Source organism: Trichechus manatus, unplaced genomic scaffold, assembly GCF_000243295.1.
Source record: "Trichechus manatus latirostris isolate Lorelei unplaced genomic scaffold, TriManLat1.0 scaffold00036, whole genome shotgun sequence".
Lineage (NCBI taxonomy): Eukaryota > Metazoa > Chordata > Mammalia > Sirenia > Trichechidae > Trichechus > Trichechus manatus.
This window is the reverse complement of record NW_004443972.1, coordinates 17,725,112-17,740,945: the sequence shown is the minus strand read 5'-3', so window position 1 is coordinate 17,740,945 and position 15,834 is coordinate 17,725,112. Positions and strand designations below refer to the sequence as shown.

General features: G+C 37.6%; 1 protein-coding gene across 9 annotated transcripts in view; it reads left to right on the top strand.

Moving 5' to 3' along the window:
* Positions 1-15,834, top strand: part of DPP4 (dipeptidyl peptidase 4) — a 100,887-nt gene that overhangs the window by 32,069 nt on the left and 52,984 nt on the right. For 5 of the 9 annotated variants that reach the window (XM_004375425.2, XM_023730475.1, XM_023730476.1 and 2 more), the window contains 6 exons: positions 4,560-4,658; positions 5,293-5,384; positions 6,711-6,791; positions 14,013-14,065; positions 14,183-14,255; positions 15,247-15,367. In XM_004375425.2, coding sequence (XP_004375482.1) covers positions 4,560-4,658; positions 5,293-5,384; positions 6,711-6,791; positions 14,013-14,065; positions 14,183-14,255; positions 15,247-15,367 — 519 coding nt within the window. Of the gene's footprint in view, positions 1-3,725; positions 3,796-4,559; positions 4,659-5,292; positions 5,385-6,710; positions 6,792-14,012; positions 14,066-14,182; positions 14,256-15,246; positions 15,368-15,834 lie in introns of all 9 variants that reach the window. The other 4 variants (XM_023730472.1, XM_023730479.1, XM_023730478.1 and 1 more) reach the window with 3 other exon arrangements.

Sequence of the window (15,834 nt, the reverse complement as noted above, 5' to 3'; positions counted from 1 at the left end):
TTTGGTGCTTGGCTGAGTTCTTTATCTCTTCATTTGATGTTTCAGGGTTTCAGGATTGTTGTTTTCTCGGTTTGGCTTAGTTTTTCAGATCTTTGCTGTGGAGGGACGACGTGGTGCTTCTGCCTAGAGCACCATTTTGCCGGAAGTCAGATTATCTTTTTGAAGTGAAAATATTATATATCAGCATTGAATACAGACTTCCAAAATTTTACTCTGAATAAGTATAAAAACATTCAAAATTTCCTGTAGTTATAAAGCAACACTTGGCCAAAGCAAGAACATTCTGTAGAACTATACTACTCTTATTTGGATCTTACTGTTCTGGAAGTCCTTTTATTCAGAAATGATTTTGATTTTACAGCAAGAATCCATTGAGATAGGACTTTGATGAGAATTTATTATTAGGTTCAACCATTTTCAGTGCAAACAGTATAAATTCTACTGCTTTTGACTGATAAAAATGTTATTTGCATGTGGTTCAGCCTAATAATTGCTCTCACCAAAGAAGTAAAACGTAAGATTGTCAACCTTTCTTTCTTTCTTTTGTTTTTTAAATTAAAGGAGGTTCAAATCTAAGAGTTTCTGTATAAGCTGATGGGTAACATATGATTAGCTGCTTTACTTGGCTAGCAAAACGCTTTGAGCTGATAAGTCAAATGAACGACATGTCCCAGGCCGTACCAAGAGAACTACACCAGCAGCCAAAGACCTTCATCTGTTGCTGCAGCAGTGCCCTGTCAATGAGCAAGTAGACAAGGAAGAAGAAAAGTGAGCATGTCCTATAAGAGTTTGACAGACTAGGATGTAACTTGGCAGCAAAGTACAAACTTGCTAAAGGTCAAAACCTGGACTTGGCACTCACGTCTCACAGAACTTACTCATCTAGATGTTTCAAAACTGTCTTCCAATGTGCCCTGCTTATCAAATAGCAAGGCGAAAACCAAGAAACATTTGTTGCATTCCTTGCTCCAATTTATCAGGCTGCTTTGGGACTGGGTAGCCAATACAGGGAAATAGGGCTGCAGGGTCATTGTGAAGCAGCTGATAGAGCTTAACACAAGCCAAGGTAGGTGTGGACCTTACAGGGATATCCTTGGCCATAGCAAGAGTGTGACATCAGCTTTAGTATCCAGAACATCAATGGGTGGGTCAAATTCACGCAGCGTCCATAATGAGCAGAAGGGAGCCCATACACGGTAGAGATGATGCATTTAAAAAAGCGATAGACTGATTAAAGAATGAGCCCAGCAATGTCTGAGGAGGTGAAAAAAAAAAACAACCAAAAACCAAACCTGTTGCGTCCAGTCCATTCTGACTCACAGCAACCCTACAGGACAGAGTAGAACTGCCTGGTGGGGTTTCCAAAGAGCGGCTGGTGGATTTGAACTGCTGGCCGTTTGGTTAGCAGCCGAGCTCTTAACCACTGCGCCACCAGCGCTCCCTGAGAAAGTTAGAAGTGTTATAAATGCTCAGCAAAGAACACATCATGAACCAGAAGTGCAGTACCCTGGGCAGCAGGAGATATCACGGGGAATTCTGCTTCAGTTTTCCAAATGTAAATTGTGCTGACCTGAAAAACTCGGGCAATAATCTTAAATGAGATAGCATCTAAATGAGATAACAGTGTATCAAATCTATTACAGACATTCAGTTAGTTCCCTTCGTAAAAAATCAAGAGAGTCAGTGATAGATGTATTACATTGCTATGTCTGTTCTATAATATATGTGTACATATGTGTATGTTGTTGTTGTTTGCTGTCAAATTGATTCGGACTCATAGCGACCCTATAGGACAGAGTAGAACTGCTCCACAGGGTTTCCAAGGCTGTAATCTTTATGGGAGCAGACTGCCACATCTTCCTCCTGTGGAGCGGCTGGCAGGTTCAAATCGCCGAACTTTTTGGTTAGCAGCCAAGTGCTTAACCACTTCACAACCAGGGCTCCTACATATATATGATATAGATATGTATACACAGACATATATCATATATATATACTGAACCCCTGGTGGCGTAGTGGTTAAAAGCTAAGGCTTCTAACCAAAAGATCTGCAGTTTGAATCCACCAGGCGCTCCTTGGAAACCTTATGGGGCAGCTCTGCTCTGTCCTATACGGTTGCTATGAGTTGGAATCAACTTTTTATCATGTGTATGTTGTATGTGTGTGTGTATTAGTTATCGTTGTATGTAGGTCTGTTGTTGTTAGGTACCACTGAGTCAATTCCGACTCTTAGCACTCCCATGCACAGCAGAATAAAAAGTTGCCCAGTCCTGAACCATCCTCACAATTGTTGCTGTGTTTGAGCCTGTTGTTGCAGCCACTGTGTCAGTCCATTTCGTTGAGGGTCTTCCTCTTTTTCACTGACCCTCTACTTTACCCAGCATGATATCCTTCTCCAGGGAATGGTCCCTCCTGATAACATGCCCAAAGTATGTGACACGATGTCTCACTATCCTCGCTTCTAAGAATCATTCTGACTGTACTTCTTCCAAGACAGATTTGTTCATTCTTCTGGAAGTTCATAATATGTTCAATATTCTTTGTCAACACCATAATTCAAAGGTATCAATTCTTCTGTCTTCCTTATTCATTGTCCAGCTTTCGTAAGCATATAAGGCAATTGAAAACACCATGGCTTAGCTCAGGCACACCTTAGTCCTCAAGGTGACATCTTTGCTTTTTTAACACTTTTAAGAGATCTTTTGCAGCAGATTTGCCCAATGCAATGCATCTTTTGATTTCTTGGCTGCTGTTTCCATGGATGTTGATTGTGGATCCAAGTAAAATGAAATCCTTGACAAGTTCAATCTTTTCTCTGTTTATCATGATGTTGCTTATTGTTCCAGTTGTGAGGATTTTTGTTTTCTTTATGTTGAGGTGTAATCCATACTGAAGGCTGTGGTCTTTGATCCTCATCAGTAAGTGCTTCAAGTCCTCTTCACTTCCAGCAAGCAAGGTTATGTCATCTGCATATCGCAGTTCTTAATTAGTCTTCCTCCAATACTGATATGATGCTGAAATCTGTTGGCTAGAATTTTGTTAACAATTTTTGTATCTATATTCATGAGAGATATTGGTCTGTAATATTCTTTTTTTTTTGACGTGTTCATGTAGTCCAATTTTCTTGGATTATTTGTTCAGCATACAGATTGAATAAGTATGGTGAAAGGATACAGGTCTATCTATCTATCTATCTGTCTATCTACCTATCTATCTACCTGTCTGTATCTATCCATCAGCAGATTTTAGAACTGTGAATGTCTATACCATTTATTCCTTGAATTGTACTAATTTTGGGATGTGTTTTATGTCTTTTCTAGATGAAAAGCTCTTAATAGCAGGGTATATATTGTCAATGGTATTTTTCAGGTAGTACTCACTTTATAAGGAGCCCTTGTGGTGCAGTGGTTAAGCACTTGGCTGCTAACTGAAAGGTTGGCGGTTCAAAGCCCCCAGCTGCTCTGAGGAAAAAAGATGTGGCAGTCTGCTTCCGTCAAGATTATAGCTTAGGAAACCCTGTGAGGCAGTTCTACTCTGTCCTATAGGGTCACTATGAGTTGGGATCAACTCGAGGGCAACAGATTTGGTTTTTGGTTTTATCTTTAATATGAGTTTGAAGTAATATTTTCTTAGCACAAGGTTTTACTTCTTGTTTGAAAGTCAGTAAGTCCAAGGGCTGGTTTTACCAAATTGCTACATTTCTTTCTTCCTTTTTTTTTTTCCAGGACTTTAATAAGCTTTTAATCTGCAAATATTTTCAAGGTATCCTCCAACCTCCAATTCTCTAATATACAGGTATCTTCTATGTAAGAATTTTATAGTCTGCAATTAGGACTTTTTTTTTTCTTTCTTTCAATTATATTTATTTTGTTGTTGTTGTTGAGAACATACACAACAAAACAGACACCAATTCAAGAGTTTCTACATGTACAATTCACTGACATTGGTTACTTTCTTCAAGTTGTGCAACCATTCTTCCCCTCCTCTTCTGAGCCCCACCCCCACCCCCGTTAACATAAACTCACTGCCCCCTAAGGTTCCTTTCTAATGTTTCAAGTTGCTGTTGTCAATTTGATCTCATCTAGATAGTTCTTTTTTTACTAGTTAAGCTAAACTACTGTTTGGTTTTAAGAAGACTTCAGGGGATATTTTTGGTTTAAGGTTTAGGTTTAAAGATTATTTTAGGGCGTAGTTTCAGGGATTTATCTAGCCTCTATGGCTCCAGAAAGTCTGGAGCCCATGAGAATTTGAAATTCTGTACTGTATTTCCCCCTTTAGATTAGGATTCTTGTGTAGAATCTTTGATCAGAATTGGAACTGGTTTTAATGTATCACAAATATAACAGCCTGAAAGAGACACATGCTCAGATACACTTTAACAGTTAAATGCATTTTTACTCTGTCCTCGTAGTCTGAAATCTTTCAAGGTGTGTCTTGCATTTTGTGAGTGTGTTTCTGCATTTTGTGATCAGCATGTATTGTAGAGATTAGTTTATTTATTCTATCTGAAACTTCATTTATTCCATCATACTGAACATTTGGTTCTTTTTTTCACCCAGCAGATGATGCTGCAGCTGACAGTCGCAGAACTTATACTTTAACTGATTATTTAAAAAATACTTTTAGAATGAAGGGCTACTCCTTACGGTGGATAGCAGGTAAGAATTTGGGGAAGGAGGGTGTGTGCAGATTTTTATGCTTATGTTTATTCTAGTTAGGTTGTGAGGAAATTTTATGGCTTTCAGAAGATGATATCTTTGTTCTTTAAGGCCTTATGAGAGAGTGTTTTTCACTATTTAAGAGTGTGAAGGGGGAGAAGACAGAAAGAAAGCTAAGCTTAGTATCTCTTTGATGCTGTTGTTAGGTGCTGTGGAGATGAATTTGACTCATACCTACCCCATGTAACAGAGTAGAACTACCCGACAAAGTTTTCTAGGCTGTAATCTTCCTGGCAGCAGATCACCAGGTCTTTCTCCTGAGGAGCCCCTGGGTGCCACCTCCTAGACTGAGGCCATTTGGTTACCAGCTGAGTGCTTAACTGTTGGACAACAGGGCTCCTATTTCTTTGTTAGGTACTATGAAAAGTTAAATGCGAATTGAAACCTTGACAACAATGATGGAGAAATCAATGTACATTAGTGTAATAATCTTCACTTAATGTTTTTCCACTTTAGAAATGCTTATTTAGTGTCTGTGTGAACTTAAATCTGAACTTTTTATTGCATAGTTTTTAGCTTTTGAAGATGTTTAATAGCAACTCGCAATATTGATCTTGCCTTTTTCTCTCTTTAGATCATGAATATCTCTACAAACAAGATAATAATATCTTGCTATTCAATGCTGAATATGGAAACAGCTCTATTTTCTTGAGGAACAGTACATTTGTATGTTTCATCACATAATTAATTCATGCTTTGGGGAAATACTGGGGATTTTTCTCATAACCTCTGAAATGATGAGTATTCATCCTGTTGGACTCTCTCTGCAGCATATGGCACAGTGGATCTTTCTCTCCTTGAACTGCTCCCCGCTTTGGCTCCTCTTTAGTCTCCTTTGACGAGTCCTCCTCTTCTACCCATACTCTTAAATGTAAGTGCTCTTTGGGGCTCCTCTGTCCTCACTAGCTCACCTCTCTTCTCACTTTGCGTGCTCTTCTTCACAGAATTTCATCCACTCCCACAGCATCAGTGCTTGCCTTTATGGCTTTAATTCTCAAATATGCACTTTTAACACTAACCTCCTCCTGAGATATAAACCTCCATTTCCAATAGCCTGCTGGCTCTTGCATGTGGCTCTTATACTCAGTATCCCAAGCTAAGCTTGTGATTTCCCTTCTGCTCCTAGCAAACCAGAAGTGTCTCATTCCTCTTCCTGAGTCCCCAATCTTGGTAAATAGTATTCTTCTCCAAGTCACTCAAGCTAGAAATTGCAGAATCATCCTTGACTTCTTCTCTGTCAGCCCCTATGTTTAGCCACTCAACAAACCTAATAAGTCCGCCTCTGCAATGCAGACTCCCAGATTGTGTCTCTCAGATTTCGGTTTCCATTTCCACTGCATAGTCCTGCTCTAAGACCTTGTTTAATCTTGGCGTAGTGAGCACTCTAACTTGTGTGTCCCTATCTCCATTCTGTGCAATAGGACCACTGGGTCCGTTGCTCAAGTCCGGGACTAATGGCAACCCCTCTGCTCTCCCCTCTCATTTCAGCCACTGTGTCACCAGAGTATCTTTGTAAGACAGATCTGATTCTATCACTTCCATGTGCCAAAAATAGCTCATAGCTTCACTTCTTGTATTTTAGTTCCTAGCTATTGTTCTAATTTTAGGTACTCTTACCTTCCATGTCATCCAGCACACCCTGTACTGTACCCAGGTAACGCATAACCCTTAACCATTTTCTAAATGTGCACACCCTAGCCTCTTGTAGGTTTTTGCTCAAGCTGCTCCCCCTGTTGAGAAAGTCCTCTCTGTTCCAAGCCCCCATCCTCATGGCTGTCTTTCCTCAGAGTTTATCCTTCCCTCCCTGGTTCTCCAACACGAATCACCATCACCTGACATCATAGTCATTTGTGTGGGCGAATGTGCCACCTCTCCAAGACTGAGAGCTCCCAAGGCACAAGTCACTTGTCTAGAACAGTACCCTCTACATAGTAAGTGCTCAATAATGTCAGTTGAATTTTCAGTTTTTCTTTTTTTCTCTTTGATTGACAGGATGAACTTGGATATTCTGTAAATGATTACTCAGTATCTCCTGATGGACAGTTTATTCTCTTGGAGTACAACTATGTGAAGGTAAAAGAAATGCTTTCTCACAATCACATTTAATGAATCATATAAGTATGCTATTTTATAACTGATTTCGAGTCTATGGATATTTAATATTGATATTTAAGTAATATACACTAATAACTCATTAATTCAGCATCTAGAGGAAGAATGGCCATTTTCCTTCATAAAAGACAAGCCTGAAGAATGTTTTAAAAGAAATTCATTTTCAGTGCTTTCAAATACTAAAAAGTATAATTTACATTATATTATAGACACTAATGATGCAAGTTAATACAATAAAATTTACAAGAGGCATTTATAATATAATTTTAAAGTAGGTTCCTATGTCAGATTTGTGCATCCAGTAGTATAGTCACTCATTTCCTTTGCCTCAGCTTTATAAATAGTAAGACTCTCAAAAAGTATTTGTTTTAAAAAGAGTTAAACTTCCCATCCTCCAGAAGACGCTCTACAAGGTGACCTAGAACAACTTCTGCCTTTGGGCCCTGCCATATACAAACCATTTCTAAAGAGAGGGGCCTCAGTACTGGCGTCATCAACACTCTCCTGAAAGCACTCAGCTTCCCTCGGTCATCTAGCCCAACCTCCAATTCTAACACATCCCAGAAAGGTTACAGCTTAATTACACATCCTCTTCATATTTAGGATGGATACAAATCGCCAATAACTTTAACTGCAAATTTTTGGTTTTTCATAAATTTGACAACAGTTTTTGAAGATTTAAGAAATGGAGGAGAGATCAAAAACCCTTAGAGAGAGGTTCTGCATTGAAAACAAAATACAAAGCTAAGGACTCCAGCCCCTGACTTCTTTTCCTGGGATAAATAACGCTGCTGCACTCAGGCCAAGCAAACCATTTCACACTCCATTTACCATCTCAGCATGGTGACTTTCAACTGTATCTACCCTAGATTCACTGTGATGAACTCCATTTCCTGGATGTGAAGACTCTCTATCTTCGCTAAGCCAATCAACTATACACAATTCAGAGTTCTATGTCAGGTTTCACATCTGTTCCCATTAATAGATTATTTGTTTAATTCAGTGGTTCTTACTGTTATCACTTGAGGAGCTTAAAAAATTCCCATTGTCCAGGTTCAATCACTAGATCAGTAAATTGAAGTTGAAGGAGAAGGGTGAGGCTATCCTCAGTATTTTTAATTAATGCTATAGATGAGTCTAATGAGCAACCAGGGTTGACATCCACTGTATAACTGTTGTCCCCATTAAAGACTTTGACATATCAAGACTTAGAGGTCAAAGTGGAAGCAGAAAGGTAAATGTTACCTCAATTTACTATTTAACCAGGTTAGATAAGTGCCATTTGATGTGTACTAATTGATATATTTCATCCTGTAGACCTTCCTTGAACAACCACCGTTGGTGATTTGTATTTATTGTGTCGCCGGTGTTCACTTGTGTCTTTAATTACTTTTGTTGTCTTCGCTCTGCCCCCTCCCTCCTAATAGTCTTGCTTCAAACCATACCCCAAATGATCCTTTTAAAACCTAGGTTAGGTTACATCACTTCTATGCTTAAATCCTCTAGTAGCTCACCTAGAATGAAACACAAACTCTTAACTGTGGCCTCCTCGGAGGCCTGTGTGATTGGACCCCAGTCTGCCCCTCTGGATCCATCTCCTATCACTCTCTCTCTCCTGCAAGCACCATGCTTGACCAATGGTTCTCACCTCTACCTGCCTTAGAATCGTCTGGGGGAAGTTTTTAAAAAATACAGATGCCTGTAGTCCATCAAACCAATTAACTCAGCACAGCTGTGAGTGGGGACCAGCGCAGATCGATATACAGCTTCCCAAGGTTGACAACTTCTGCTGCACATGCACGACTTTTTTTTTCTTTCCTTCAAGCATTATCCTCATGTCCACCTAAAGGCAAAGGCATTTGTAATTGCATCCTTCTGGAACCTTCTTCCCTGATCTTTACAAGACTCTCTCCTTTTTATTAATTCAGGTCCAGGCTTTCTTGGATCACTTTATCAGCTCCACCCGTACCCCTACCTGCCACTCTGTATCCTATTAGCCTATTTTTGTTTCTTCATAACATTTCTGTGAAATTATGTTCATTTCCTTACTAGTTTTTTGCCTGTCTTTTCTACAAGAATGTTTCCTGTGTTTGACTCACTTATGTACCTTTAGCACCTAGGACAATGTCACATAGCAGATGCTCAAAAATGCCTATTAAAAGAATCTATGTTTTACTTTGAAGCATTAAAGTGCAAGATTATTGAGAGCAAAGAACTGTATCTTCTGTTTTCATTATTACCTCCCAGGGTATCTGTAAAGCATAAACATGTTGACTAACCAACCCTCAAAAAACGTATCCAGACAAAAATTAAAAAAACAAAACCAATTTTATTATATTTCCTTGGAGATCCACTATCTGGTGTTCTTTAGATCCTACTACATGACTTCTTCATGACTGAGTTAGTACATCCAGAATTATCAATGGTTACTTCTGAATTGTGGCTACAAATAAATAAATAAGCAAGTGAGGGAATAAGTGAAGGAGTATCATTACATTCTGGTATGGATGCTCACCTAGTATCTTCACTCAATGCCGAATGCTCTAACCCATTGCCATTGAGTCAATTCTGACTCATAGCAACCCTATCGGACAGAGTAGAACTGCCCCATAGGGTTTCCAAGGCTATAATCTTTATGGAAGCAGACTTCTACATCTTTCTCCCGTGGAGTGGCGGATGAGTTCCAACAGCCACCTTTCAGTTAGCAGCCGAACACTTAACCACTATGCCACAACGGCTTCTGCCGAATGCTCTAGAGATAATAATAATGGCTGCTATCATCTATTATATGTTTAAAATGTTCCAGGAACCCTGCTAAACACTTCACGTGCATTCTGATGCATCTGAGACCATTGCCATTATTACCTCCCACTTTCCTGAAGAGAAAATTCAAACTTAGAAAGTTGCCTTATATAACACAGTGGAGACTTGAATCTAGGTTATGGGACTCCAAAGATTGTGCTCCTAAATAGGATCTTTCCTATCTTTATGCTTCATATTTCTCTCTGCTACAAGGCTTTCTCTGCCCAGTCCTCTGCCACTGAAACTCAGCTCAAATATCACCTATTCCTTAAACCTTCCCTTAGGCCTAGATGATAATCCCTGCCTCTCCCCACCCACCTTTATTATATTTCTTGGCATACACCCTATTGTGATTCTTGTATTGTAGTTTACTTGTCCATATCGCCCATTCAACTATAAGCTCCTGAAAGAGAGGGACCCTGTCTTATCCATTAATGCCTGACATATGATAGCTGCCAATTTTTATAGACTGTAAGTAGATTGATGAGTCTTTTTCAAAAGATGAAGTGAACACACCAAATATCTTGGATTTCCTTTTAAGCCTGTTTATGTATTTAACCTGCACCACAGCTTTGGGCGCTAGCCAGACTCAGAGGTTGTCCTGCAACAAGCATGAGGTGTGTCAAAATAATCTAGGAATCAGGAGAGAAATCTATGACTTTCAAAAACTAGGAGCTTAATAAATAGGTGTTGACATGAGAGAGTAGGAAGACAAGAAACGACTAGTGGGAAGAATTCTTCAGTGTTAGGAACCCTGGCTTTGTGTCCCTGCTCTGTCATTTTAGAGATGGGTACCTTGGGCCACCTGTTTCATCTATTTCATCTTCACCGGTAAATAAAAATATAAATTTGAAATTTTATTTGTTTCTTCAATAGCTACTATATGGTTTGCACTGGACCAGTATTTAAAGCTGAATAAAATACAATCTCCTACCTCTAGGAGTTTACAGTAGTATAGTAGGGAAGATAGACAACAGACAAGTAATTTCTGCTAAAATATCTTTATTTAATTTATACATGCATCCACATATGAATACAATTTTCTATCATGCAAATAGCGATCATATACCCATTTTTAATCTGCAGTCTTTTCTCTCCTTTTTGTGTGACTCCCTACTTCTCATATGTACCCCAGTTATCCCATGTTAAGAGTCTACTGTGTATCCCTCCATGTTTTATATTTTTCTCCTTATTCATATAATTTTGTGACAGTACATATAGGGATTCTTTTTACTTATTGCTTGTTCTGTAAAAAGGAATCATATTTTATATACTTTTTCTTAAATTGCTTTTGTTACTCAATGACACCTTGTGGAACTTTCTCTAAGCCATGTAGTATAGCTCTAATTCATTTTCAATAGCTGTATAATATTCCATGGTGTTGATATATCATTATTTATTCAGCCAATCCCCTAATAATGGACATTCACTTTGTTTTCAGTTTTGTGTTTCTTACTGTGGACAGTGTCGCAATAAATTTATATCCTGAAGTATTGACGAAAAGTACAAAAATACTAAGTTTATGGCTCTATGAATTTTTACAAATAAATACACCTGTGAGTCTACATGCAGATTTAAAACATAACCAGTCCCAAGAAAACTTCCCTGCCTCCTTTTACTCATTAACCTCCCAAAGCTAACAAGTGCATTAACTTCTATAATCACAGATTGCTTTTGCTCATTTATGAATTTTTCCTAAATGAAATCATGTATGTGCTCCCTCTTGCATTTGGCTTCTTTTGCTCAACATTATGTTTGCAAGATTCACCATGTTGTAGCTTCTAGCAGTAGTTCATTCTTTTTCATTATTGTATAAGCACTGTATTATATGACTCTACCAAAATTTATTTATTCATGCCATTGTTGATAGACTTGTTTTGAGTTTGGGGTTATTCTAAGTAATGCTGCTATAAACAGTCTTAAATCAGTCTTTTGGTGCATGTATATACACATTTCTGTTGGCTATATACCTAGTAGTGGAATTGCTGGGTCATAGGGTATATTTAGGAGCCCTGGTGGTGCAATGGTTAAACACCCAGCTGCTAACTATAAGGTTAGCAGTTTGAACCCACCCAGAGGCTCTACTGGAAAAAGACCTGGCAATCTGCTTTTGTAAAGATTAAAAATCAAACCAAAACAAAATAAAACAAGTCAATTCCAACTCATAGCAACCCTGTAGGACAAAATAGAACTGCCCCATAGGGTTATAGCCCCATAGGCTATAATCATTACAGAAGGAGATTGCCTCTTCTTTCTCCCACAGAGCAGTTGGTGGGTTTGAACCACCAACCTTCCATTTATTAGCCAAGTGCTTAACCATTGCACCACCAGGGCTCCTATGTAAAGATTGCAGCCAAGAAGACCCTATAAGTCAAAGGCACCCAACAACAGCTACAGGGTGTATATTTGTTTAGTTTTACATGTGTGTTTAGCTTTAATATACACTGCCTCACAGTTTTTCATAGTGGTCTTATCATATTACACTTTCACCAATAGTGTATGAGTATTCATTTGCTCTACTTGGCAATATTTAGTATTGTTAATTAGTTGGTTTGCTTTAATTTTAGCCATTCTATTGGCTAAGTAGTGGTGTCTCATTTTGGTTTTAACTTGCTTTTCCCTGATGACTAATAAAGTTGAGCATCTTGCCATATTATTAGTCATTTGGGATTTTCTTTAGTGAAGTTGTTGTCAGTGCCATCGAGTCAGTTCCAACTCAGGAAATACCGGGTCAAATTTTTACCCATTTTTCTATTGGATTTTCTTTTTCTTATTGATTTACAAGGGTTCTTTACATATTTTGGATATGTCTTTATTAGTTATATATATTGCTAATATCTTCTCTCACTTTCTGTGCTGCTTTTTCACTATCTTAATGGTGCTTTTGATAAACAGAAGCCCTTGAGTTTAATGATATCCAATTTATTATTATTTTTTCTCCTTTATGGCTAGGGCTTTTTGTGTCGAGTTTAAGAAATCTCTGTTACTCCAGGGTTATGCAGATATTTCTCATATGTTATCTTCGAGAAGTGTTATTGTTTTGCCTTTCACATTTAGGTTTTTGATTAATTGGAAAATGATTCTTTTTTTATTCATGGTGTGAGGTATTGGATATGGATATCTAATTGACCAAGCACCACTTAATAAAAAAACTATTCTTTGTCCATTACACAGAAGTGGTACCTTTGTCATATATGTGTGTGTGTGTGTTTGGACTCTTTCATCTGTCTCACTAGGCTAATTGGCTACCTTGCTCCAAAACTACATTGTCTTAATTATACTAGCTAAACAGCTCTTCAGAAAATGGTTGTATAACTCTTCCAGTTTATTCCTCTTTAAAATTGCCCTGTCTCTATTTGACCACTGCATTTCTGTATAAACTGGAAAATGATATTTTGGTTGGATTTGCATTGAATCTATAGATCAATTTGGGAATATGGGACATCTTTATAATATTTTGACTTCTGATCAATGAAAATGGAGGCATTTCCATCTATTTACTATGTCTCAGTTTTGATAAATTGTTTCTAAAGGCATTGGTCCTTTTCTCTATTTTTTAAAATTTATTGACAAAATTGTTTATAATATCCTCTGATAATTTTTAATGTCCATACAGTCTGTTGTAACGTTACATTTTTCATTTCTGATTAGTCATTTCTGCTTTTTTTCCTGCTCAATCTTGCTATATTAGCAATTTTATTAGTGTTTTCAAAAAACCAAACTTTTGGCTTTGTTGATCTTTCTGTATGGTATGTTTTCTATTTGGTTGATGCCCTTATCTTTATTATTTATTTTCTTCTACTTTCTTTGGATTTAGTTTTCTTTTCCTGTAGCTTCTTGCAATTGTTTAAAATATTGATAATATGTGAGTTTTAATTCAAAAATTGTATAACTCTTTACATTTTCATCAGCAATGTACTAAAGATAACTATTTTCCCCATCACTACCAACAATCGAATTATAGATTGTTGGTGGTAATGTAGAAATGTTTTGCCAGTAAGATAAGTAGAAAGTGAAAATTTGCATTTTCCTAAACAGGTGAATTTAACATACCGTGATATGTGCTTGGAATAATATCTGCATAGAAACTGGCATTTCAGCTCACTGGAGGATCTGCAAAGGCTTCTTGGAGGAGGTGATGCCAGAACTAGGTTATAGATGACGTCCAGAGGAGTTTGTACTGTATGATCTCTAAGATACCTTCTAACACCAAAATTTTAGTATTCTAGATAGGGAATTGTGAGATGTGATAAGATTTGAGACTTATACAATGAAATATCACTTTATCTCTCATTTTGAGTTCTTACAGCAAGTGGTCAGCTGCTGACCAAAAAACTCTCAAGAATCATAGAAGCCTGAAATTTCTGTTTTCTTTTGTAGCAATGGAGGCATTCCTACACAGCTTCATATGACATTTATGATTTAAATAAAAGGTCAGTGACTTCCCCATAAAACCTATTAGGTTTTTCTCATCTAATAAAAAAAAAGAAAGAAAATCTCATGTGATTTATTCTTTAGGTCATGCATCTTTTCTTTTATCTTTTTTTCAGGCAGCTGATTACAGATGAGAGAATTCCAAACAGCACACAGTGGATCACATGGTCACCAGAGGGTCATAAATTGGTTAGTGAGTGTTTCCTGGTGTCAGAAAAATATTGGCTCAGATCTTTCATACGTGGAAGCTACTAACCCTGACAGCAAACTGTCATTTTAGGGAGTCAGTAATTCACTATAAAATACAGTGTTATTGCTCAAGATAATATCTTATTAGCCCAACTCAACAAATACAACTTCTGAAAGTTTCTGATCTACTATTTAAGAATTGTTTATTCACTGGGAAAATGCTCATTAAGCTCTTAAATTCGAATGACCTATTGTACTTAGATATTTTTAAGAGTCACAGCTGCCTTCTGCTAGTTCTGTGATCTCCTCTGTCACTGTAGATATATCTTCCTGCTTTCTAGTGCTAGGAGAATATCAGAAGTCCAAAAGAATCTAACAGGAAGATGGACTGTTTATCTGCAGTTGAACTTCTCCTTCCCAGCATGCAATGGTACTCCCTCTACTCACCCTCACCCAGAAAGAAGTACACAGTGTACAGTGGCACAAACGGTTAAGTGCTCGACTACTAGGTGAAAAGTTGGTGGTTCGAATCCATCCAGCATTGCCTGGCAAGACAGCCCTGGGGATCTGCTTCTGAAAGGTCGCAGCGTTGAAAACCCTATGGAGCAGTTCTACTCTACACACATAGGGTTGCCGTGAGTCAAATTTGACTCAGCAGCAACTAACAACATCATCCTATAGAAGTGGTCAGTCTTCTAGGTTTTCTCACACACGTTAGCATCTAAATAGTGGTAGTTTCAAGCTTCTTCTTAGAATGTTTTTAGGATTATTTTTTGGTTACAATATGTAAAATTATAATTTAAGAATGGGAGGGAAGGAGTGAATATTCTTCATTGTACTCAAATTGAGTATCTAGCCTATGGTAATAATTATACTTGCATACCAATTTGTTTTAGGATAAAATTATTGATAAATATTCTTAAAAACTTCAGGATAAAATATATTATTACATGTTATTATTGATACCAACCTTTTTTTTCTGTGCTTCTAGGCATACGTTTGGAACAATGATGTTTATGTTAAAAATGAACCAAATTTACCAAGTCAGAGGATTACCTGGAATGGAAAAGAAGATGTAATATATAATGGAATAACTGACTGGATTTATGAAGGTAGAGATTCTAAAATTTTTTCAAATCAGAAAATCTGTAAATTTTTTAAAACAGTTAAAATTTTATTTTAAAATGGAGACATTCAATGACATTGAAAATAAGTTGCATTAAAAAACAGTTATCAAGTCTCTTTTAGAACCCAAAGGATTAGGTATGTCAGAGACCAAGACATTCTTAATAGTAGCTAGTGGTGCTTATGTCCTCCTTGTTTCACAATACTCCTTTTGTCTTTGGTTTACCGTAACAAAAAACCTTTCTGTGTAGGTAGCTTTTCTGCTTTACTGGGGCACAAAAGCATCCAGATTAACATCAGATGTTTTTCTAACCAGCCCCACCTAGCCCAGAAGTTACTAAAACCAAAACCAAACCCATTGCCCCTGAGTCGATTCTGACTGTTAGTGACCCTATAGGACAGAGTAGAACTGCCCCATAGGGTTTCCAAGGAGCAGCTGGTGGATTCAAACTGC